Below are 24,994 nucleotides of genomic sequence, written 5' to 3'. Positions count from 1 at the left end.
CAGTGCTCACCTAACACCTTAAAGAATGATCCTTATATTGGTGACAACCTTAGAGCATATCAGAACTATTTTTATGTTGCTTGCACTAAGAAGCTGCTTCACTTGCACAACATTTTAATTTGCCTTCTGTGTTGCAATGAATTTCTAACATTATGGCTAATTGAGCACATTTCTCCCCTTGTGCATGGATCATCCACAATAGGTGGGAGATATGACGAAGTCCAGTCAAAACCTTGGCAGAGAATGTAATTCAGTTGTTGCAGTATGTGTCAAGAAGGAATACTCATCACTATAGATTTGACAACTGTGGGTGGACAGGCTGTATGGGAGGAACCTCTAGGTATGGAATGGGTGGCAGTTGTCAAAATAGAGGCATAACTTGTGGTTAGTAGATATGATATAGACAGAAGCAGTGATGTAGCCATCTTTGAAGTGGATGACGATATCTATGAAGGTGGCTTGTTGGCTTTAGAAGGTCCATGTGAAGCAAAGGTGGAGAAGCAGTTGCAGATCTGTGGAATGTGGATAGGGTAACTTCACTCTCGATCCAGATCACAAAGATGTCTTCAGTGAACCTGAACGAGAAGAGTCCTTTAGCCACCACCACCACCACCACCACCACCACCACCCCCGCCGCCGCCGCCGCCGCCGCCGCCGCCTACTCATACTCATACTCCAGTTCGGGCACAATCACCACCTATCCCATCAAAGCAAGGCTACCTAGGATATATAAGCTAAGATGCAACCATTGTGCTGCTTTCTATGTGGGTACGGCAACTAAAAAGCTGCCTGTCCACTTAAATGGCCACCTACAAACAGGGCAAGAAACAAGTTTATACCCAGCTGCTGGGCAAGCTGCTCAACTCAACATCCTTCATTTCAATGACTGCTTCACAGCCTGAGCCATATAGATCATGCCCACAAACACCATCTTTTCTGAAATGTGATAGGTGGGAACCCTCCCTGCATCATATTTTATGTTCCTGCGCCCCTCTGGCCTCCACCTCCGTTAGTCACTTTTCTTATCCATCCATATCTTCCTATTCCATCACTGCTCATCCCTTATTCCACAATCACACCCAGTCCTCACTTTTCTCCTTTTCTGGTACCACCACCCACCTGTCCACAACACCCTCCTTTTCTGGTACCACCAACCACCTGTCCACAACACCCTCCTCCTCTCCTCCCCCCCCCCCCCACCCCATTCACACAGCCCCCCATCATGTGACTACGTCCATCCACCCTACTCTCTCCCCACCTCATCTCTGGGAGCTTTCAAGCAGCACTTCACTTTCACTCCCACCCGAAACACGGCTCGTTAGTACCTCCACTTTTCACTTCAGTGCAGTGCTTCAGTTTTATGTCATTCACCCCAGTTACATACAGTCCCATTTTGTGTTTAATCAACTATTTCTCCTTTGCAATTTAATTTGATAGAGAAAAAATTACCTGCCATGCAGCAGCAGAACATACACATGAAACAAGGTAATATGTGATTAGATGTATTTATCTATCCAAATAAATTACACTGTTCAAGAAGGTTCTATTTCTGATATTTAAGGGTGTGCTTCTAACACAGTTTACCACAGGAAATTCAAATATGCAATCAAAATATCATTGTGTGGGATACTTTTTATGTAATATGTAACGATGTATATATCCATGATTCAAACACATGGACGTTACAGAGAAACAAGTATGTTGCCGCATCCAGTAATAATGGAATATGACAGTTGCCTGTTCAACAGCGTGTGAGAAGAATTCGATGTCATTGTGTTATATTCCCCCCCCCCATGTGTAAGTCATTGAGACCACCTGCAATAGCTCATTATCTCTATTGGTGAATGCCGATCGCTGCATCGAAAACAAGTCTCAAGGGTGTTTTGCTGTACAACGGAAATAAGATACCTCTGCTCCAGTAGCTTATGCCAGATTCACCCAAGAGAATTACAAATTCATAGGAAGGGTATTAAATTCATTACTATACCATGAATACAAATGGAAAGTATTTGCAGAGTTCAAAGTAATTGCTACGGTACAGAGAATGCAACAAGGCTACCTGATATATGTCCGTTTCCTTTGTGAGTAGAATAGTCGAGAAAGAAATTGTCACTATGTGAAAAGGAAATGGCCTAGGTGGAGATGGAAAGTGGGCAAAAAGAATGTGCAACATTAAAGTCTGGTAGCTCCTTAAGGTATACTACATCCACCACTTCACATCAAACTTGGCCTAATGAAACTATTTGTAAAGGCCATGGATCCAACAGGCAGTGGGTTGGCATATCTAGCTACTAGATTCCCCCATCTTCCAGCTGCAAAAGTATAGCAAGGTGTATTTGTGGAACCACAAATAAAGGAGCTGCAGAAAGATGCCAGTTTTGAAGCGTGTTAAACTGACGAAGAAAAGACAGCCTGGTCCTGTACCAAGACGCTGTCAGAAACCTTCCTCGGAAGGAAAAGAGCTAATAACTACAAAGCCCTGGTGAATGAGATGATGAAAGAGTAACAACATTTGTGGTGCAGTATGTCTTTCAAGGTATGTTTGATGGACTCTCATCTGGACTACTACATAGAGAGCTGTAGTGACATATTGGATGAACATGGTGAAAATTTGATGAAGACATTTCTACCATAGAAAGGCGTTAGGAGGGAAGTGGGTACCTTCTATGTTAGCAGAATATTCATGGGATATCATTCAAGAGAAGAAAGATTCACTATACAAGACAAAAAAGTGATGTGCATTAGAATAATGTGGTTCAATTTCTTGTCAATTTTCTGTAATTTCCCATGTCGAATAAATGTTACAAAGCATATCCAGAAACATTACTGTGTTACATGTTAGATCTCACCTTCCATTAATGTAATGAACTTATGATATCATAAAAACCTGAATTTGTTTTTCGAATTTCACCTCAAGTTTGCTGCAGTACATCAGAAACAGAAAAGAGAAATAAAATTGTAATGGCTCATAACCAATCACTGACATAAAATATTAAAACAAGTTTTTATAATATTGAACAATTTGGGGGTCAGTACTCCCTCTTGCTGTTAGATACAGTTCTCTTCTATGGTTGCAAGATATTCTTATTCCTTTAGTTAGCCAAGGTTTTTATATGTTTTCTTGGAATTATGTTTCACTGTTTTCTTGGGAAAACAATTTTCAAATACCCTTAAAAATGTATCGTGAAATATGTTATATCTCAAGTTTGCATCGGGTTCCACATACACTTCATCCCAGTCTAGCTCCTTTAGTCTTTCCCTAAAGTTTGCAGTATTTATATTGTTAATTGAACGCACTGCTTTGAAATTCTTATTTGATATACTGCATGGAGCTATGGCATGTACTGTAACTAGCTGTGCACCATGATCTGAAAGACCATCCTCAACAGGATAAACATTTATGTCCTTAAACTTATCTTGGTCTATAAAAAAGTCATCTATCAATGTCCTGCTGTTCTTTGTTATCCGAGTAGGAAAATCAATGCCGGAGCTCAAATTGAAAGAACTTAGTAATACTACAAGGTCATTCTTCCTATCACACTCTTTCAGGGAATCAACATTGAAATCCCCACAAATGACAATTTGCTTCCCCCTGTCTGACAGATAGCACAACAAAGCATCCAAGTTTTCTAGAAATAGCTGGAAATTCCCTGAGGGGGACCTATACACTGTTACAATTATGAAAGTGCCATCATTTAGTTTTAGTTCAGTGGCACATGCTTCCATATGTTGCTCTACACAAAAATTTTTAGTTTCTAAATGTTTTGCACTGTGCAAGCTTTTGACATATATGGCAACTCCTCCTCTCATCATATTATCTCTATTTACATGTGCAGCTAATTTGTACCCATTGATGCTAACCTTTTGCATATCAGTGACAATGTGATGCTCAGACAGGCATAGTACATCTATTACATTCTCAGTTTCTATATCTTCTAAACAAAGCAGAAGCTCATCAATTTTATTCTTCAATCCCCCAACATTTTGATGAAATATACTAACATTTTTCATTTTACTTTTGTGAGTATCTTTAACTTTTTTAACATCTTTAGTACTGGCCTGGCTGAGTTTCCCACTGGACACTGATCTTACACTAAAAAGAGAGTTACCACCACGAGATGTAGTTCCTGCCCCCTTTAAATTTCCTGCTATCAGCCCAGACAGTTTACCCTTCCCCTTCTTGTTGAGGTGAAGGCCATGTCTAGTATAGTCCCACCTACAGAGTGAATCAACAGGAACCACACCAATGTGTGATCCAGCAAAAGAGCCAAGTAGCCGTTCCAACTCCAAATTAACTCTCCTGACAGAAGAGCTCAAATGAGGCCGGTCGTGGCGCTCCAGAACTGACACAAACCCAACACTGGTATGACTCGATGCCGATGCAATATTTGCCAGGTCACACACTATGCTGTACCCCGGATCTTTGTCAATACAGTTGCCCGGCCCAACCACAATAACCACGGTATCTTCCTTAGTAAAGCCTCTCCATAGTGAACCTAAATCCTCTGTAACCTGCCCCAGTCCAGCACTAGGATTGATAAAATTTGTGACCTGGTATTCTGACCCTAATTCATCCTGCAGAAGTTGGCCCACACCCCTAGCATGCGAACTACCTAGCAACAAGACTTTCTTTCTCTTTGCACACTTCCCTACCTTCTTATTCAATTTGCTGCCGAAAGCTTGTTGAGCCCTGTCTACATCTACTTCTGTGAGAGGCTCATCAGTTTCCGACTGAGGCAACAGGTCAAACCTATATTGTACATTAATAACAAAGCTGTCAGAAGAATTTCTTGGCCGGTTCCTTACGCCTGTTGCCACTTCCCACCCCTGTTTACCCTTCTCCCCCCTTAACCTGCACAGTTCTCGTCTAGCGTCATTTAACTCAGCCTGAAGGGCAGCAATTTTCCCCTCCTGTTCCACAATCTTTCTATCTCTACTGCATAGCCTACAGAACCACTGATGAGTCTCGCTCATTTTCCCAATTCCCAAACCACTACAATCTCCCCAATGAAAAGAGTTACTACATCCATCACACCAGACCCCAGAGCTAACAATTCTATGGCACGTCAGGCACTTTACACTCATGGTACAAATCGATTTTAGTGACAGAAAGACAATTAAGTTACTGGAAAACAATGAAAATACGTGTACAAAAAATTAGGCCTACTCGCGACAATGTAAACAATTGTTCAGAAGTTTCTTACTGAAAATTACTTTAGAGACGACGATACTCTACAGATATAAAGCAGCAGCAAACGTATTTGGCACACTAAACTATCAGTAAATGCACTTAAAATTGCGGTATGAAGTTTAATCTGAAAGCTCAAAAGTTTGGCCTGGCCCCAATAGGTAAACAAAACGAACGTTGCTTGATTACTATGAAAATACGCAAGTAAGACAAAAACTTTTAATGGTACACTTGAAGAGCACTATAATTAACGTAATAAATTAGTTTAAAGTGTTAGAAACCGTTTATTACTACTAAAATTACTTATCTTGTATGGGAGCTGTGACTCAAACGTCTGTATAGCAGGCGCAGGGCTACCAAATTGTTATATTTGTCAGGTAAAACACATTCTGTGGTGTAGGGCATTTAGGATTATGTGAAATTATTCAGGTGTTTAATCATGATGTCCATTTAGCTAAAGTTGTTGGCATCAATTGAATAGAGAAGCGAATTACTACAAGCTCAAAATATTACCACTGATGTTGTGGTAAGACACTCGGAGCTTATGAAGTGACTTAAAATATTTTTATGAAAATTGGGGCCCCACTCCCCCTGGACTAAAGTTGCTGCCAGTGAAGTTAATATCAATCATGAATTTCACTAGGTGTTCCTTGATGAAACCAGGAACAGATTTATTCAAGATAAATATATCTTATCTTATTGACAATCTAACTTTAAAGGCAATATGAAACAGTGAAAACTTTAGATGAAACATTTCCTGAAAGATAGGCCCACTAATTGTCATTGCCAGTGTAACAGTCAGAAGGTTATAATATGCTACCCACTACACAAATAATGGTGATTTACATGAGAGTGCACTGTTTACTGAAATGTGTGGGCATGTTGGGGAAAGAACGGGGACTCAATACTCCATATCACACCAGGCATTTCATCATCTTACACGTAAGTACAATATTTAGTAGTTTTTATACTGAAGTAGTAAAAGTAATTTTAAAAATTAAATGAAATGGAGCATACATACATTTTACAATAATTCATTACTGAGCAGCATCTGAAGGTGAGCTTGTAAGTTTAGCAGTAATATTTGTTTTCTACCTCATCATGTAGCTCATGGTTGAGCTATCATTCTGTTACCTAGCTGTGGTGGTCTCGGGCTCCTGAAAAACTGTCTTCCATCATTACTTTTCCAACTCATATGTTACTATTATTTCTGTCTCCTCCTCCATGAAGACATCATGGTGATAGTACTTTTTATCACTTGCCATGATTTATCTAGTGTTTGTGCCCTTTCCAAGCCACAGTGGGAAACTGGAGTTAGGGTTCATGATTACATTTTTGTTTTGCTATGTTCCAGATAATTTTAATTGTAATAAATTTCATACAAGATCTATCATAATAGCTATTACTAGTCTTGTGAAATAACAGAGGGCAATAAATTAAACATTTTTCTTAATAATGAAATGTCCATTACTGCATTCTTTTTGTACTTATGCTGGGATTTAATGAAAGGGCTGGAAGTACTTCACAGCAAAGCAAATGAGATATTTAGAGCAACAACTTAGCAAGGGCTCATCATACGGATATACTATTGTTTTATTTCTATGAAATCATCATAATTAAATACAATTAAATTTGCAAATACAGTTTTAAATGTTATTTAAATTTGTTCATAGCAAAATCTAATTCTGACTGAAAATGTGTGTGAATGCAGAAAATGTGCTTGTAAAATAAATAAATTACTTATTGGAGGCAGCAATTTTAGCTTTCATTGTCAGTTCTGTAATTAGGTCTCCTGTCTTTCCATACTATGAAATGGAAAGCTGTTGCACACCGCATAGCGGAGATGCTGAGTTGCAGGTAGGCACAACAGAGAGACTATTGTTGATGAAGGCCTTAACGGCCTTTTATGTGGGTGTCTTTTTGTTCTGCCTATGTACGACTCCGCATCTCTGCTATATGGCGAATAGCAACTTTCCTTCTCATAATATTGTTACATTACATCCCAGATTTTCCATTGTTTCCCTTTTGTCTTTCCATACTTTCATAGGGAAACACTCAAGTATTTTTATGCCTGAAATGAAGTAAATAAAGTTTACATATAACACTAATTTCAGTAATTCCTTGTCTCTGTGGGAAGAAATACAGCTGAAGGAAAACATCTAAAAATCAGAGTGATGAGCACTCTCTCTTGCACAGAAAATGAAGTATTAGGAGGCAATGTAGTATTGATTAGTAATGCTTACATCGCTGTCCTCTATCCAATGAGAAGATTATGAACTTCAGTGTCCACATGTTCCACAATACAGGATAACACTGCATGCAACATGCAACCAAAGGTAGTACTGTCAACAGTGGCTAGACAATACACTTTTTTAGACTACCACATTCTCTGATTCAATGTACTGCACCACAGACAACTATTAATTTGCTCTACTCTGTACATCAGTATCTCATGCAACAAATAGTACCATAGGGCAAACCACCGGCAAAATGCTGCTGTTAAGGCACGTGAAAGATGAACACATTCCTCTTCAAAATACTTGCATTAGAGTGGGGAAACAGCTGCCCCAGTCTACATTTTGCCTTCCTCACCCAAAATCTTTGTATGTGAACATATTCCCACTGTATTTAACACACAAGAATCTAAAATCATTTACCTGGTCTCTCTCTGCAGTGAAACCTTCATACTCAGCATCTCCATCTCACTGTCCCTGTGTATGTATATGGCTCTCTGCCACTCTCTCTTTCTTCTCCCACTGTCTCATTTTTTCCCCACCTATTTACAGTATATCCCACTGCCAATGTCACCTCTCTCAATCACACTGTTTGCATTTGCCTTTACTCCCACTGTCTCCACAACTCCTTAACAGCTCAAAAATAGTTCTGGGGTATCCAATTTGGTTTTTTTCCCTTATATTCAAGAGTGTAAAACCTCAGGCCAAAATTGTCACTCCCCCACACCTGTGTTTTCAAGTACACAACAAGACTGATGTATGGCGTCCACAAGTCTTTTTGTCTACACTGGCTCCTATCTCTTTTCCACCCACTTTTCTTTCACATATCTTTCCTCCTCTTTTACTACCACTGTCCCACTGCCCACCAATATCTCCTTACCTTTCTTTTTAAAGAAATTTCCATCATTTGACTATTAATAGTTCATTTGTTTTACACAGTCATGATTTCAGCTGTATACCCATTCTCAAGCTCATGTCTGTGAGTCATAGAAAAATTGTATTATTGGTCTTATGATGTGTTCTACTGCAGGATATGAGTACATGAGGAGGATATGTAAAATGGCTGTCATTGTGCACAGTTGAAAACCACAAATTAGCCTATAAAGATAGAAATACCTTTTTCCAATAACAGAACAACACAGCATGACAGACATATTAACATTTCAACATGCATTGAAGAATGGCTATAAAGATAAAGCCATTATTGTGAAAAATAAAAGCACACTCTAAAGTCAATTTATGGAAATTTGTTCTAAAAAATTCCCCACGTTTGTTCCCTCATGTCCATTCCACCATTGTGTAGCATTTGAATGCAATGGAGAACGTTCAACAATGAAGTTTATGAGTACCACAAGCCAAGTCAGAAAAATTACTGGTTGGCCTTATGTGCATTATCCTCTTGCTTGTCCTCAATTAGTATGTGAACGCCACTGATCATTCCTATCCTGTTTCATTACTGCTGACTAGAAAATTTTTCTTTATGTTAATCTAAGGGAAAGAATAGAAAGGTATTCTTTAGTCCAAACAATCAGCAATGCCACATAGAAAGACTTATTTGCATCCACATAAGATAATGTTATGCATCTGGTCAAACAGTGGCCATGTGGTGTACTATGAGTTCCTTGCAAAACAGACATCTTGCAGATGCCTTTCTGCACCCACCTTTTTCCATCTGATATTGCACACTCCAGTTTCATCTTTTCTGCTCTCTGTTCGACGATCTTCACGTACTCCCTTTTGGAGTGAAAATACAGTTTGAACATGGCTCTGTGTGTTCTTTGCTACAAAACTAAATGAATTCTAAAGTTGTGGATTGAGAAAGTTACCCCTACACTGGAATATGGTAGTGAACAGTGCAGCAGATTACGTTATTTGATGACTTAAGTCTCCATTATGTATAATATGCGTTTTTTGAGCTTATAGTAAACACTACAGCTTTATTTATTGGGCTAAGATGATCCATTGGTCATGAAAGGGTTAATCTGGAAACAAACAGTAAAAGGCTAAGTATGGAATAACATTTGCCACAGTCAATCCCTCTGCCAATCAAATAAATTGTCTTAAACCAGCAGGCTAACTGCATGAGGAGTTGTGGTGGACAGAGTGAGAATGTCAGTGAGGGGATGGGATGACAGAGGGTATAATATAGGAGGCACAGGGACAGGGATAGAGTTATGCATGCAAAAGGGCAGCATGAGATGAGTATGTGCCAAGCAAGACGGCAAGAGATGGAAATGAGTCACCGTGGTACAACAACTGAATTAGAAAAATGCTGCAGAAGCAAAGGGAACTTCACAGCAAACATAAACATAGCCAAAGCTTTGCAGACAAACAAAAATTACACAAAGCGAAATGTGGTGTGAGGAGGGCTATGCGAGAGGCGTTCAGTGAATTCGAAAGTAAAGTTCTATGTACTGACTTGGCAGAAAATTCTAAGAAATTTTGGTCTTACGTCAAAGCGGTAGGTGGATCAAAACAAAATGTCCAGACACTCTGTGACCAAAACTGTACTGAAACAGATGATGACAGACTAAAGGCCGAAATACTAAATGGCTTCTTCCAAATCTGTTTCACAGAGGAAGACTGCAGTGTACTTCCTTCTCTAGATTGTCGCATAGATGACAAATTGGTAGATATCGAAATAGATGACAGAGGGACACAGAAACAATTAAAATCGCTCAAAAGAGTAAAGGCCGCTGGACCAGCTGGGATAGCAGTTTGATTTTACACAGAGTACGCGAAGGAACTTGGCCCCTTTCTTGCAGTGGTGTACCGTAGGTCTCTAGAAGAAGGTAGCATTCCAAAGGATTGGAAAAGGGCACAGGTCATCCCTGTTTTCAAGAAGGGGCATCTAACAGATGTGCGGAACTATAGACCTATATCTCTAACGTTGATCAGTTGTAGAATTTTGGAACACGTATTATGTTCGAGTATAATGTCTTTTCTGGAGACTAGAAATCTACTCTGTAGGAATCAGCATGGGATTCGAAAAAGACGGTCGTGTGAAACCCAGCTCGCGCTATTCGTCCATGAGACTCAGAGGGCCACAGACACTGGTTCACAGGTAGATGCCGTGTTTCTTGACTTCCCCAAGGCGTTTGACACAGTTCCTCACAGTCGTTTAATGAACAAAGTAAGAGCATATGGACTATCAGACCAATTATGTGATTGGATTGAGGAGTTCCTAGATAACAGAACGCAGCGTGTCATTCTCAATGGAGAGAAGTCTTCCGAAGTAAGAGTGATTTCAGGTGTGCCGCAGGGGAGTGTCACAGGACCGTTGCTATTTAAAATATACATGAATGACCTTGTGGATGACATCGGAAGTTCACTGAGGCTTTTTGTGGATGATGCTGTGGTATATCGAGAGGTTGTAGCAATGGAAAATTGTACTGAAATGCAGGAGCATCTGCAGCGTATTGACACATGGTGCAGGAAATGGCAATTGAATCTCAATGTAGACAAGCGTAATGTGCTGCGAATATATAGAAAAATAGATCCCATATCATTTAGCTACAAAATAGCAGGTCAGCAACTGGAAGGAGTTAATTCCACAAATTATCTGGGAGTATGCATTAGGAGTGATTTAAAATGGAATGATCATATAAAGTTGATCGTTGGTAAAGCAGATGCCAGACAGATTCATTGGAAGAATCCTAAGGAAATGCAACACGAAAACAAAGGAAGTAGGTTACAGTATGCTTATTCGCCCACTGCTTGAATACTGCTCAGCAGTGTGGGATCCGTACCAGATAGGGTTGATAGAAGAGATAGAGAAGATCCAATGGAGAGCAGCGCGCTTCGTTACAGGATAATTTAGTAATCGCAAAAGCATTACGGGGATGATAGATAAACTCCAGTGGAAGACTCTGCAGGAGAGATGCTCAGTAGCTCGGTATGGGCTTTTGTTAAAGTTTTGAGAACATACCTTCACCAAAGAGTGAAGCAGTATATTGCTCCCTCCTATGTGTATCTCGTGAAGAGACCATGAGGATAAAAGAGAGATTTGAGTCCACAAAGAAGCATACCAACAGTCCTACTTTCCACGAACAATACAAGACTGGAATAGAAGGGAGAACCTCTAGAGGTATTCAGGGTACTCTCCGCCACACACAGTCAGGTGGCTTGCGGAGTATGGATCTAGATGTAGATGTAGGGGCTACCAACTACTGAGGGAGGAGGATTGTGGAACTTAAGAACAAGTTAATGGGAAATCCCATATGTTTAAGTTGGTGAAGCTGGTATGGGAGTGGTGAGAGGACTGGAGATGGGTCTCGAGGATGCTGTACACCTGTTGTGGAGCTACCAACAAGTCAGGCACCTTGTACTGAGTGACTTGTTGTCATTAGGTAGTCTAGTATGCTCTCGGCAGGCAAAGGATGCAAATTAACTGTGGCACCCAGATGGGCCAGGCTATTTCATATGTCCGTCAAGCGATAAATACCGCTTTGGGAGAAAAGAAGGATTACACAGACAATATTCTCCATTTCACAGCATGATGAGATTCCAGGTCACTTGCTAAGAATGTGGTTAACTTGTTCCAGTCCCCATTAACATTGGCATATTTTCCTCTTTAAGAAACTCAACTACGCTGAGTGATAGTTGTATACTTAAATATATATTTATCTGAAGATGCTGATTTTAATATGTGCCATAACTATGGAATAAGTGGACTGTGGTCTAAACACAACTACAATTAGTAATTTTTGCTGACCTTTACAATGACTTATTTTGAAATGTCAATTTGCAGCTTAAATATTTGTCTTCTTCCTCTTTGATCATATTTCCCTCACAATCTATGACAATAAACATTTAATTGCTATTGCACATTTGTAACCAATCTTTCATAGTTATGATGACAATGAAAATTTTCAGTGTGAATTATGTACTACATAATTAATGTCCAGTGTCAAGTTCATGTACACAATTTTGAACAACTATTTGACTGAAATACTTTAGCATACCACCAATGAAGAATTAGTTTCAAAGAAAAAGATGAAAAAAATGTACCACATAAGAAAATATTAAAGTGGCAACTTTAACGTATAATTAAGCTACTGTCATAAGCGAAAAATCTCACCTGCTGACTGTTCCTCTAGGTGTACCTCTTGTGGCCCCTGCAAGAAATTAAAAAAGCTGAATAACTTTACATCAACTTAATTTAAGTGTAAGTCAGACACCTTGAAACATGGCAGTGGTATGTCACCTCACTACACATACTCACCTCGGTGTTAATAGGTTGGTAAACTAAAATAATGATGGAGATTAGGAATCATGTACAGTGACAAGTTGATAGTTATGAAATGTTATTGAAGTGAGAATTATTAAAAATGCATAATTATCTAAGTGAAGAAGCACAAAATATTTGAATTTTAAATGAGCTTAACAGTCTGAATTCGCTACAGCTGACATCTGCGACACAGCTTCCGACAGAGAGCAGGACAAAGGTGCCCAAAAAATTCAAGTTAACAAGGATACTGCCAGTGGCCAAAACAGTAGGACAGCACAGTTTGGTGGAATGAACTCCCCTCAACTATTACCTGGTGGAGTAGTCCAAAGGATCATGGAAGGGGAAATGAATGATGCACCATTTTAAAATCACAAATTATAGAAACAGTGATCAAAATAAGGTCCATTTTGACTTCATCTACGTCTGTCAGGCCAGAAATTGGAGAATGGTTCTCAGTCCCAGAGATCCAACTGAGGTTGGCCCACACAACAGAAAACTAGGTGGAATTGTTGAAACACCTAGCAAACGAAATACAGTAAGTTTTTTTCTATCCTGATAAGATGTGACAACACTTAGTATGGAACTGTTTATAATGAAGATAGTTTGCCTTTGCAGAATGATGGTTAAAAAGTGAAGAGCATATCTCTTTGTGCGAGTTGGCACGTGACATACCTCAGTCCACCAAGAGACCACAATACACCACACTAAAATTGTGTGAGAATGTAACACTGTGGTGGTAAGGATAACATTTGTAAGATATTCTACCTGGTCATCACAGATGGGGAAATGATGTTTCTTGAAGGGTGCCAGGGAGCAGTAAATCTCCAGTCATCCTTAAAAAGCTGCCATTTGGGTGTTCTCGAGGGTGGGGTAGGAGTCAGAATGTAGCCAGCAAATGGGAAATGGTTGCTTGAATACTTATCAGAGACAATGGAACATTAGAGATGATGGGCAAACTGGGCAGTGCCAGAGAGCTATAGATGGAGGTAGGAGTGCACAGAGTCTGGAAGGAATGTGGGTGCTCCCATGGTAAGGCAAATGAGGTTAAGGTAATTGAGGATGTCAGCCAAGACGGCATCTATGAAAGGTTAGTGGAGAGCCTAAAAGGGGATGGTGTGCATTACAGTCAATGAGCAGCAGGACAGGGTGAAGAAGATGCCTAATAAGCTGGATGAACTCTGCCCATGACACTGAATGACTGCGGGATTTAAACAGCACAAATGGATACGTTCAGGTACGGAAGTAAAATGAACACTGGAATAGCTTGAAGCTGTGTGTCAGGGAGACTATGATCATCATTCTCAATTAGCAAAATCTGTCTACTACATTATGTATAAGAAGTGTTTGGGGGATGGGTGTGGATCTCAAAGCTGACTAGAAAGAAATGCGAGAACTCGAAGCAGTCATTAGGACGCAGTTTTGTTTTGTGCAGGCACAGAACAAGCAGAGGTTGCGATTCCTAGAGCAGACGGAAGTCCTCTTTTTGGATCGAAGGCCACAAACATTCCATTGGAAGAGTGTCATGATTAGGGAAGGGAAGAGGGGGAAGAAATGGAGGGGTGTCACCTCAGCAGCTATGGAGTGGCAGCTTTCAAAGGATCACTGCTAAAGGGCACAGAGGCTGGATTATACTCCTGTACAGAGTTGTTGTCACTCTCCTTCTGTCTGTCCTCAGAGTCCAGAGCAGAGAACAAGCAGAAGAGGTGACACGGTCACTATTGAAACTGATGCAGCAGAGAGGAGAAGGCAGACAGGCTACACAGTTGGCTGGGTGTAGACACGACCTACAATCGTGGTTGCAATGATTATACTCATAGCAGTGCAGTGGGTTCTGAATGTATTGTCTGACTAAGATATTTCGGGCAACACTTATGCAAATTATGGAATTGAGTGTGAGAGAAATGAAATTTCTGCACTTTTTGCATATGGGCTTCACTCAGATTATATTCTTAAAGTACCTGTAGCTAAAGTCATGAAATTTATAATGTCTTGTGATAGAGAATAGGCCACGGCCTTTGACAGAAACACCACTCTAATAAAAGTGAGAAAAAAGAGTGTGTGTTTTCTCTAAGAATGCCTCTGATGATGATGACTGGTTTTCGGGGCACTGAACTACAATATAAGCAGTGTCCATGCAAAGTCCCAATTTTTACACAGTCCAATTTTTTTACACAGTCCAGTCTGGAGACTGTCATGAATGATGATGATGATGATATGATGAGGACAATGGCACACTACTTCAACAGGCGCCCCTCTCAGTGGGGAGCGCATCTGCCTTGTGTGATTGTTCACAACTCAAGTCACACCTCCTGAACACTTGACAGACAGATGGACGGACGGACCAATCTGTAATTTGGGAAGGTAGCAGCTGAGGCAATCACCCCTCCTTGGGCCTTGCCTGTCCTAGAATTTATGTGCAAACCTTACCTGTTGACCTGGGGCTGGGATATGGGTCACAACATTGTATTTGGTGGTGTGCTCAGCAACAGGGTGGTACAATCATTTCTTGGTCACAGTTTATTAGTGGCCATTCATGCAGACAGGCAACTTGTTGTTTATCACCTCCTTGTAGAACGCAGTACAGTGGTTACAGCCTAGCTTGTGGATCACATGACTGGTTTCCCAGGTTGCCTACCTTTAATGGGATAGGCTACGTTCATGACTGGACTTCAGTAGGTGGTGGTGATGGGAGGATGTGTGGCCAAGCCCTGCCTCTAGATCTATTACAAGGGCATGAGACATGAAGCAAGGGAGTTGGAAGCAGATATTGTGTAGGGATGGACTAGGGCACTGTAATAGCATTGTGGGGGTTGTGGGAAGCATAGTGGGTAGGAAATTTCACATTTCAGGACACAATGAAAGGTAGTGAGAACCCTGCTGGAGAATGTAGTTCACTTGCTTCAGTTCTGGGTGGTACCAAGTCACAAGTGAATGCTCCTCTGTGGCTGAACAGTCAGACTTTGTGAGGTGGGTGGTGACTGGAAATAAATGCCACAATGTTGGAAGGGTAATTACTGTCTGTAAAGACATGAATGACACCCTTTATATTTTAAGGCTCTGTGGAAGGGGTTTCTTGGTATGGAATGAGTGGCAGGTGCCTATGAGGAGGAACTCCTAGTGGTTGGTAGGTTTGATATGGACAGACATACTGATGAAGTCATATTTCAGGTGGAGGTCACATTGAGGAAGGTGGCTAGTTGGGTAGAGTAGGATCACATGAAGCAAATGAGAGAGAAGGTGCTGTGGTTCTGGAAGAATGTAGATAGGGTGTCTTCACCCTCAATCCAGAGCACAAAGATGTCATTAAGGAATCTGAACCAGGTGATCAGTTTGAGGGTCTAGGTGTTTAGGAAAGACTCCTCTGGATGCCCCACGAATAGGTAGGCATAGGATGGTGCCACGGGGTGCCCACAGCTTTTTTTTTAACAGAGGCCTTGTTAGGTGAAAGCTCTAATCCAAAGACTAACTTTGTTGTGTCTATCTGTGACTCAGAATCTTGGCTACACGGTGAGTAGCAACTATCCTTTTCACAATATTATTGCAAACAAATTTAGTGTTTCAGTCTAGTCCACAGATGTCTAACACTTTCAGACAAAGAGATCCTCACCAAAGAATTACATCACATAAGAAAAGTGTTACAAAGAATGAGTAGCCACATGATCAAATTGAATGGGTGTTGCAGTGAAATTCAACAACAGCTGAATAAGAAATTGAGAGTGAGAGTGTAAGAGAATCCAAAAACTACTTTTTTAGCTTATGTTGACCCAATATATGAGAAGATTGGGAGACTCCTATGGATACACAACATCCTGTGTATTTTTTTCTTTTCAGCTAGGATAAGAAGTCTCCTTTGTAACATCAAAGATGAACTAGATAGAGCACCAGCAACACAACCAAGTGAAACAAAGAAGTAAATCAAATGTCACCAAAGTCTGCTCTGAATATAATCATGAAATGAAATGTGGTGAGACCATTTTCATGTTGGACACTTCAGATAGCTTGAACAAAGTCATTAAAGCTCTAGTGGGTGCACCTACGTATAAAGTGCACCAACTGCAAATAACATTCTATTGTATCACTTGATTGTTATTTTACATTTGGGAGTCCACTTCTCTTTCTTCATTATTGCTTTAGCTAACACATTGGAAAGCTGTGTTGTTACACGTCCAAGTGAGCAGCAGTATCATAAAATACACAGTGAACCAGGTGAGAAAAAATTACAACCTGTGAAAGAGAAGACCCAGAGTCTGAGATAGCAGCACAACCCCTTAATGAGGCAATTGCCTATGAGATAAATAGTACTTGAATATATGTCTGGCTGGGATCTGATGCAACTGTGATGTTTGATACACTGAGTAGGTCATAATTGTGCAACAACACTCTTAAGCGGCAACAGAGTTACACAATCAAGATTATTTTGTTATTGTTTAGTTAAAAAGTGACTCAGCCAATATAGCAGGGGTTTATTTTATCATTGCTTGGTTAAATTAAGATTAAACTGTCATTTTTCTCATAAGTGTTTACCTCAGTTACAAGACAGCCACCCTTTACATGTGTATAAAGTACGCCACAAGCTTGCTCGCGTTACAAAAATCAGCACAACCGCCAAGGGTTAAGGAGTGTTGAAATAAATATGTCAGAAAATCTAATAAACATAAACAGTCATTTCCATTTAACAAGGCTTGGAGTGCAGTGTTGAATTTATTAAGCTCTCACTGCCAACCAAATTCACTAGTGCTGAGATAAACACACAATAGTTGCATGTCATGGAATATCGGAGTAGTACATGAAAGGGCATAGTGGATATGAGCAATCAAACTTTGTTGTTGGTCATGTACCACTATCAATAACAAAGGCTTCTTTGTCGGGTTGGATACCTAGCACTGAGTTCATGTAACTCCAGACATGCAGCACCTGAAAGGGCCTGCTCAATATGTCATCAAAATATTATGCATAAAATGTTAAAAACTCTGCAGGACTCCTGGAAGCACAGAATTAAACACTGACAAGGCTTCCCCATTAGATATTTTCAAGTAGGTGCTAAGATATGCTTATGTAAAATTCACAATGTTTCATACTATATTTGTGACACTGCAATAGACTGCATCATCACTTTAAGTACGTGGTCTGGACAAGAGGAGGGGGTTAAGCTTTGGAACTTCTGCCAAGTGTGCCACACTACCTTGATGAAGGTCTGTAAATGATGAACCATGCATACAAATTCAAGAGCTTTTAGAATTTCCAGAAAATGTAACAAAGTAATAAGAAAATAATACTAACTGCTAGTGGTCCTCCTCAGCCAAATGAGCATTTTCCAAAAGACAAAGGAAGATACTTTTCTTGTAATTACTGTAATGTTGGAACTTAACTGACCTCAAACTTCACAGTGATTTGTTAACATGTTCAGAGAAACAGCAAATGTAATGACTGTATTGTCTATTCTGTGGATCAATGAAAACAGGTTTGTTACCTGTCGGACACATATTTTTATGTACTTGGTAAGGGCTTGATGCCAAAATCATGACAGTAATGAAAATAAAGAAAAAGAAGATAAATTGATGAATGAAGTAGGGCATTACTCATCTTACAGAAAAACCAACACAATTGATGCCAATCATTTGAAACTAATGTCATCCTACCTTACAAAGCTCCCAAGGGTAGCTCCAAATGGGTATCTCAAAACACAATGTCTGGAAAAAACTGTAGATCTTGTGCTTATTCCACAAAGAAGTACAATGGAAATTATGAATTTGAAAGTAGTAATGAATGGTGAACTTGAAGTCCAACTCCTACATAATAAAGAATGAAGAGAGACACAAAGGTCACTAAAATATAATGCAGACAGACTCGCTACACCAAAAGAATCTGTTAAAAGCTATTAGCATGAAATTAAACTGACTAAACATGGCCCCTGGCAAAAAGATATCCACAGTGATCAATAATGCTGCACAAAAAATATTTCAATCCATAGAAAATTAAAGGAAAATATGGGGGAATGAAATATGCAAACAAACCATAGCAGAGAGGCCTGAAAGGCAAGAAACATGAAAAAGCTCAAAGAAAATTCAAGATTATGATCAATTTAAACAACAAAGAAAGAAAATAGCCAGATTAATCAGAAATACCAATGAGCATTTGAAAATGAGAAACTTTTGCACATAGACAAAACTTTGTAATAATCGTTCCCATGATTTTTAACAAACTTTGAAAAACAAATGACATGGATACCAAATTGCAAATGTGTTTCTAAAATGGAAACGGCCAAACTGGGTTGAGCAATACTGGAAATTATGATATAATGGCAAGATATCATTATCAGCTTCTGAACTGTTCTGAACAAAGTCATACATCTGAATTATGAGATATTAATGAAAATTCTGAAGTTTTACCACCAGCTATGTAAGAATCTGAAGAATTACTTAACACCCTCAAAAATAACACAGCTTGTGGAGAAGATTCTATTACAGCTGAACTTTTGAAGTGGTCTTTGCCAAATAAAGCAAATGAGCTAGATTTACTCTTTGATGAAACCTGGAAAAAAGAAAAAAAAATTCCAGAGAATGGAGATTTGCCTTGATACATCCACTGCACACGGAAGATAATAAACAGGATGTAAACAACTACATAGTAATCTATTTACTGTCAGTAGCATCTAGGTATTTTCCAAAATTGTATTAAGCAGAATAACAACAACACTAGATGACCATTTAGGTGAATATCAAGGTTGTTTTAGGAAGGGATGATCATGGTCATAACAAATATTTAATCCCAAGACAATAATTCATCATCAGTTACTTAATTCAAAGGACACTGTAGTTATCTTGTGGATAACAAGAAGGCTTTTCATTAACTTGACAGAAAAACTATAGATAAAAATGTGGCATCTACTACAACACAAATTTCTGTAAGAAATAGGCAGTAGAACTGGCTTAAAGACTTATATAGGACAAGAACAATTTAACAAATGGTAAGAAAGCTAGAAATCCCTGAAAAGAGATGTCCAAATAGAGAGGGTAAGAAAAATTAAAATATGTAGGGGAGATAACACAAGAATGTGATTTACAAAATTATGCAGTACAAAAAAATTTGAATACATTGGGGAGAGCATAGATCATCACTAAGTAACTATGGAATAAAAAGTGCCTCACAAAAATTGCAAAGATAAGGCATTACAACAACAGTAATGAAGTCACAATGATTATATTCAAGTGAATGCCTAGCAATATACTGCAATTTAGATAAATTAGTAGTATTACAAAGGAGAGTTACAACGAAAATATTAAGACCACAAAACACAGCAGAAGGTTGGAAATTACAAATTAATGTTGATATACACTGTAATACAGAAAATATTTCAAATTTAGCTGAAACTGAAACATGGTCCTGAAATGGTCTATTCACAGGGAAAAAAATAAAAGTTATCCATGATCTTCATACAAATGTTCCTTTTTTTGTTTGTCAATCATTGTTTTCTTTGTTAAACAATGGAAAATCCAGGTGGAATATAACAATATATGACAAAGGCCTTACTGGCCAAAAGCTATGAGTGTGTGTATCTTTTTAATGTGACTATCAAGATTCAGCACCTGTGCTATACGGTTTTCTTTGTATTTCAAATAACCTGTTTCAGACCCAAGATGTTATATGCATATTTGAGAAAGTCAAATAGTGACAAAAGTAATAAGATTATAGTTGAGACGAAATTTTGCAGATTAATATGTGACAAATTTTTCCCACGACAGTACTGCGCCATACTGGAATGAAGCAGCATGCAGATTCAGCCAAAACCTTCCCTCCACTACACACCGTCAGGTGGCTTGCAGAGTATGGGTGTAGACGTAGATATAGACCAAGAAGGAAGAAACATTCTCTAAGCCAAAGAGGGTGCAATTTTGGAATTACATAGAAGGAACATTGTGGGCACAGTATGTTGTTGCTGTGGTCTTCAGTCCTGAGACTGGTTTGATGAAGCTCTCCATGCAACTCTATCCTGTGCAAGCTACTTCATCTCCCTAGTACCTACTGAAACTTACATCCTTCGGTATGTGTTTTGTGTATTCATCTCTTGGTCTCCCTCTACAATTTTTACCCTCCATGCAGCCCTCCAATACCAAATTGGTGATCCCTTGATGCCTCAGAACATGTCCTACCAACCGATCCCTTCTTCTAGTCAAGTTGTGCCATAAACTTCTCTTCTCCCCAATCCTATTCAATACCTCCTCATTAGTTGTATGATCTACCCATCTAATCTTCAGCATTCTTCTGTAGCACCACATTTCGAAAGCTTCTATTCTATTCTTATCTAAACTAGTTATCGTCCATGTTTCACTTCCATACATGGCTACGCTTCATACAAATACTTTCAGAAACAACTTCCAGACACTTAAATCAATACTCGATGTTAACAAACTTCTCTTCTTCAGAAACGCTTTCCTTGCCATTGCCAGTCTACATTTTCTATCCCCTCTACATCAACCATAATCAGTTATTTTGCTCCCCAAACAGCAAAACTCCTTTAGTACTTTAAGTGTCTCATTTCCTAATCTAATTCCCTCAGCATCACCCGACTTCATTCGACTACATTCCCTTATCCTCATTTTGCTTTTGTTGATGTTTATCTTATATCCTCCTTTCAAGACACTGTCCATTCCATTCAACTGCTCTTCCAAGTCCTTTGCTGTCTGACCAAATTACAATGTCATCGGTGAACCTCGAAGTTTTTATTTCTTCTCCAAGGATTTTAATACCTATTCCCAACTTTTCTTTTGTTTCCATTAATGCTTGCTCAATAAACAGATTAAATAACATCGAGGACAGGATACAATCCTCTCACACACCTTCCCAACCACTGCTCCACTTTCATGACCCTCAACTATTATAATTGATATCTGGTTCCTGTTCAAATTGTAAATAGTGTTTCACGCACTGTATTTTACCTCTGCCACTTTCAGAATTTGAAAGAGTATTCCACTCAAAATTGTCAAAAGCTTTCTCCAAGTCTACAAATGCTAGAAACCTATGTTTGCCTTTCCTTATTCTTTCCTCTAAGATAAGTCATAGGGTCAGTATTGACTCAAGTGTTCCAACGTTTCTAGGGAATCTAAACTGATCTTCATCAAGGTCAGCTTCTACCAGTTTTTCCATTCATCTGTAAAGAATTTGCATTAGTATTTTGCATCTGTGACTTATTAAACTGATTGTTTGGTAATTTTCACATCTCTCAGCAACTGCTTTCTTAGGAATTGGAATTATTATATTCTTCTTGAAGTCTGAGGGTATTTCGTCTGTCTCATAAATCTTGCTCACCAGATGGTGGAATTCTGTCAGGACTGGCTCTCCGAAGGCCATCAGTAGTTCTTATGAAATGTTGTCTACTCCGGGGGCCTTGTTTCGATTCAGGTCTTTCAGTGTTCTGTCAAACTCTTCAGGCAGTATCGTATCTCCTATTTCATCTTCATCTACATCCTCTACCATTTCCATAATATTGTCTTCAAGTACATCACCATTTTATAGACCCTCTTCATACTCCTTCCATCTTTCTTCTTTCCCTTCTTGCTTAGAACTGGGATTCCATCTGAGCTCTTGATACCCATACAAGTGGTTCTATTTTCTCCAAAGGTCTCTTTAATTTTCCTGTAGGCAGTATCTATCTTACCCCTAGTGAGATAAGCCTCTACATCTATACATTTGTCCTCTAGCCATGCCTGCTTTGCCATTTTGCACTTCCTGTTTATCTCATTTTTGAGACGTTTGTATTCCTTTTTGCCTGCTTCATTTACTGCATTTTTATATTTTCCCCCATCATCAATTAAATTCAATATTTCTTCTGTTACCCAAGTGTTTATACTAGCGCTTGTCTTTTTACCTATCTGATCCTCTGCTGCCTTCACTACTTCATCTCTCAAAGCTACCCATTCTTCTTCTACTGTATTTCTTTCCCCCATTCCTGTCAATTGTTCCCTTATGTTCTCCCTGAAACTCTGTACGACCTCAAGTTTAGTCAGATTATCCAGGTCCCATCTCCTTAAATTCCCAACATTTGCAGTTTCTTCAGTTTTAATCTACAGCTCATAACTAATAGATTGTGGTCAGTGCCCACATCTGCCCCTGGAAATGTCTTAAAATTTAAAAACTGGTTCCTAAATCTCTGTCTTACCATGATATAATTTATCTGATACCTTCTAGTATCTCCAGGCTTCTTCCATGTATACAACCTTCTTTTATGATTCTTGAACCAAGTGTTAGCTATGATTAAGTTGTGCTCTGCACAAAATTCTACCAGACGGCTCCCTCTTTCATTTCTTAGCCCCAATCCATATTCACCTACTACGTTTCCTTCTCTCCCTTTTCCTACACTCGAATTCCAGTCACAAATTACTATTAATTTTTTTTAATTCATTATTAAACCTACTCCTGCATTACCTGTAGTTGATTTTGAATTTATAACTCTGTATTCGCCTGACCAAAAGTCTTGTTCCACCTGACACCGATCATTACTAATTCCCAACTATATAGAACTTCAATCTATCCATTTCCCTTTTTAGATTTTCTAACCTATCTGCTAGATCTGACATTCCACACTCCAATCCGTAGAATGCCAGTTTTCTTTTTCCTGAAACATCATTCTCTTGAGTAGTCCCCGCCCGGAGATCCAAATGGGGGATTATTTTACCTCTGGAATATTTTGCCCAAGAGGACGCCATCATCATTTAACCATACAGTAAAGCTGCATGCCCTTGGGAAAAATTACAGCTGTGGTTTCCCCTTGCTTTCATCCATTCGCAGTACCAGCACAGCAAGGTTGTTTTGATTAATGTTGCAAGGCCAGATCTGAAAATCATCCAGACTATTAACCATGAAACTACTGAAAAGGCTGCTGCCCCTCTTCAGGAACCACATGTTTGTCAGTCCTCTCAACAGATACCCCTCCATTGTGGTTGCACCTAGGGTACGGCTATCTGTATCGCTGAGGCAATGGCAAGGTCCATGGTTCTTGGGAGAGAGGGAGGGGAAGGGGGGATGGCACAGTAATAGGAGAGCAATTGCAGCATATGCGAAAAGTAGCAAGTTATAACGTAGGACAAGAGGGGCTTGATATTTAGGCTCATCAGATAAAAAAAAATCAAGAGAAATTGCTGATTTGACAAAGTTATTTAACACATTACAGTGACTATAAAATTTAAGACTTTTAGCCTTACCTGTATTTGACCTTCACAGCTCCCTCTACTATCAGCTAATGAGACAAAGAGAAGATTTTTTCCAAGGTTTCTTAGAACTTATCTAATTTTTCCCTCTAATAAAAATAGGACCTTGGAAAACTGTCTCTTTAACGATTATTGATGCCTTCTTTATCAAGTCCACAGAAGGTCATGAAATACACTTTTCTGAAGACAAACTGGATGCATTTTTGCAGCCACCAACCTTGAGACATTTCAGTAGTTTCCAGGAGCTTGCTTTGTCTGCATACATAGATAGTCTAAAGCCACACTGATACTGGTATAATTATCCCTATAATTTCTGGAGTCGTCAGTTCACACCTTACACCCCCCCCCCCCCACTTTGTTAGACAACAGTAAGCAGTATGTGCCATTTTCTAAGATGATCATTTGTCGTATTTAATGAGTATCAACTATGATGTAACCTATCACTCTGGTAAAATTATGGATCTCACAGTCTAATGTCTACAGTACTGATGAACAATGGTCACCACCAGAAAGTCATTTTTTAGTTGAAATGGTGCATTTAAACTTTTAATCACTTTAGAAACATCCCATCTTGTACATGAAATCTTGTACAGATTCATGCAGCATTTCTGCAAGGTGGGATAATGATAGTTGCTTTATTGTCCTTCATAGTACGTGATGATTTGAGTGATTTATTCCATGATAAAGATATCTGGTTAGGGAGGCACTCAATTGCATGGTTATCAGCATCCATTCAAAGTCCCAATTTTTGCGTGGTCCAGTCCTGATACTTTTTATTCCATATTGTCTCATTCTGGGTCAGTGATATGCCTTCCCCCTACATCTGTGATCACTGTGAAATATGCAATTACATGAAGATGAAGTTTAACTCTCATTAAGATTCAGGTTAATAACCACTCACACACAACACAGCATTAATTTTTAAGGAGAGTTGCTTGTTGTAAATTAATAGCCAGTATGTGACTGGTCTTTGAGAAATGTTTTGGATCATTTAGCAGATAATTTAGACTTGAGATAGCATTTCAGTAACCAGTGCAATAGAGGTTAAAGAGTTTGTGGGGTCAGGAAACAAACCAGCATGGGAGATGTAATTAGAATGGAATGGAGATGAATAGGATATGAAGAAAGGAGTTTACTT

The 24,994-nt window shown here is 39.2% G+C and overlaps 1 protein-coding gene across 1 annotated transcript in view; it reads right to left on the bottom strand.

Moving 5' to 3' along the window:
* LOC126301101 (chaplin-A-like) overlaps positions 1-24,994 on the bottom strand; it is a 119,700-nt gene that overhangs the window by 85,708 nt on the left and 8,998 nt on the right. The window contains exon 5 of the mRNA XM_049991691.1: positions 12,503-12,539. Within this exon, the coding sequence (XP_049847648.1) occupies positions 12,503-12,539 (37 nt within the window). The remainder of the gene's footprint in view (positions 1-12,502; positions 12,540-24,994) is intronic.

The sequence above is a fragment of the Schistocerca gregaria genome, unplaced genomic scaffold (assembly GCF_023897955.1).
Source record: "Schistocerca gregaria isolate iqSchGreg1 unplaced genomic scaffold, iqSchGreg1.2 ptg000008l, whole genome shotgun sequence".
Taxonomy (NCBI): domain Eukaryota; kingdom Metazoa; phylum Arthropoda; class Insecta; order Orthoptera; family Acrididae; genus Schistocerca; species Schistocerca gregaria.
The sequence above is the reverse complement of the archived record's forward strand: the minus strand, read 5'-3'. Positions and strand labels throughout refer to the sequence as shown.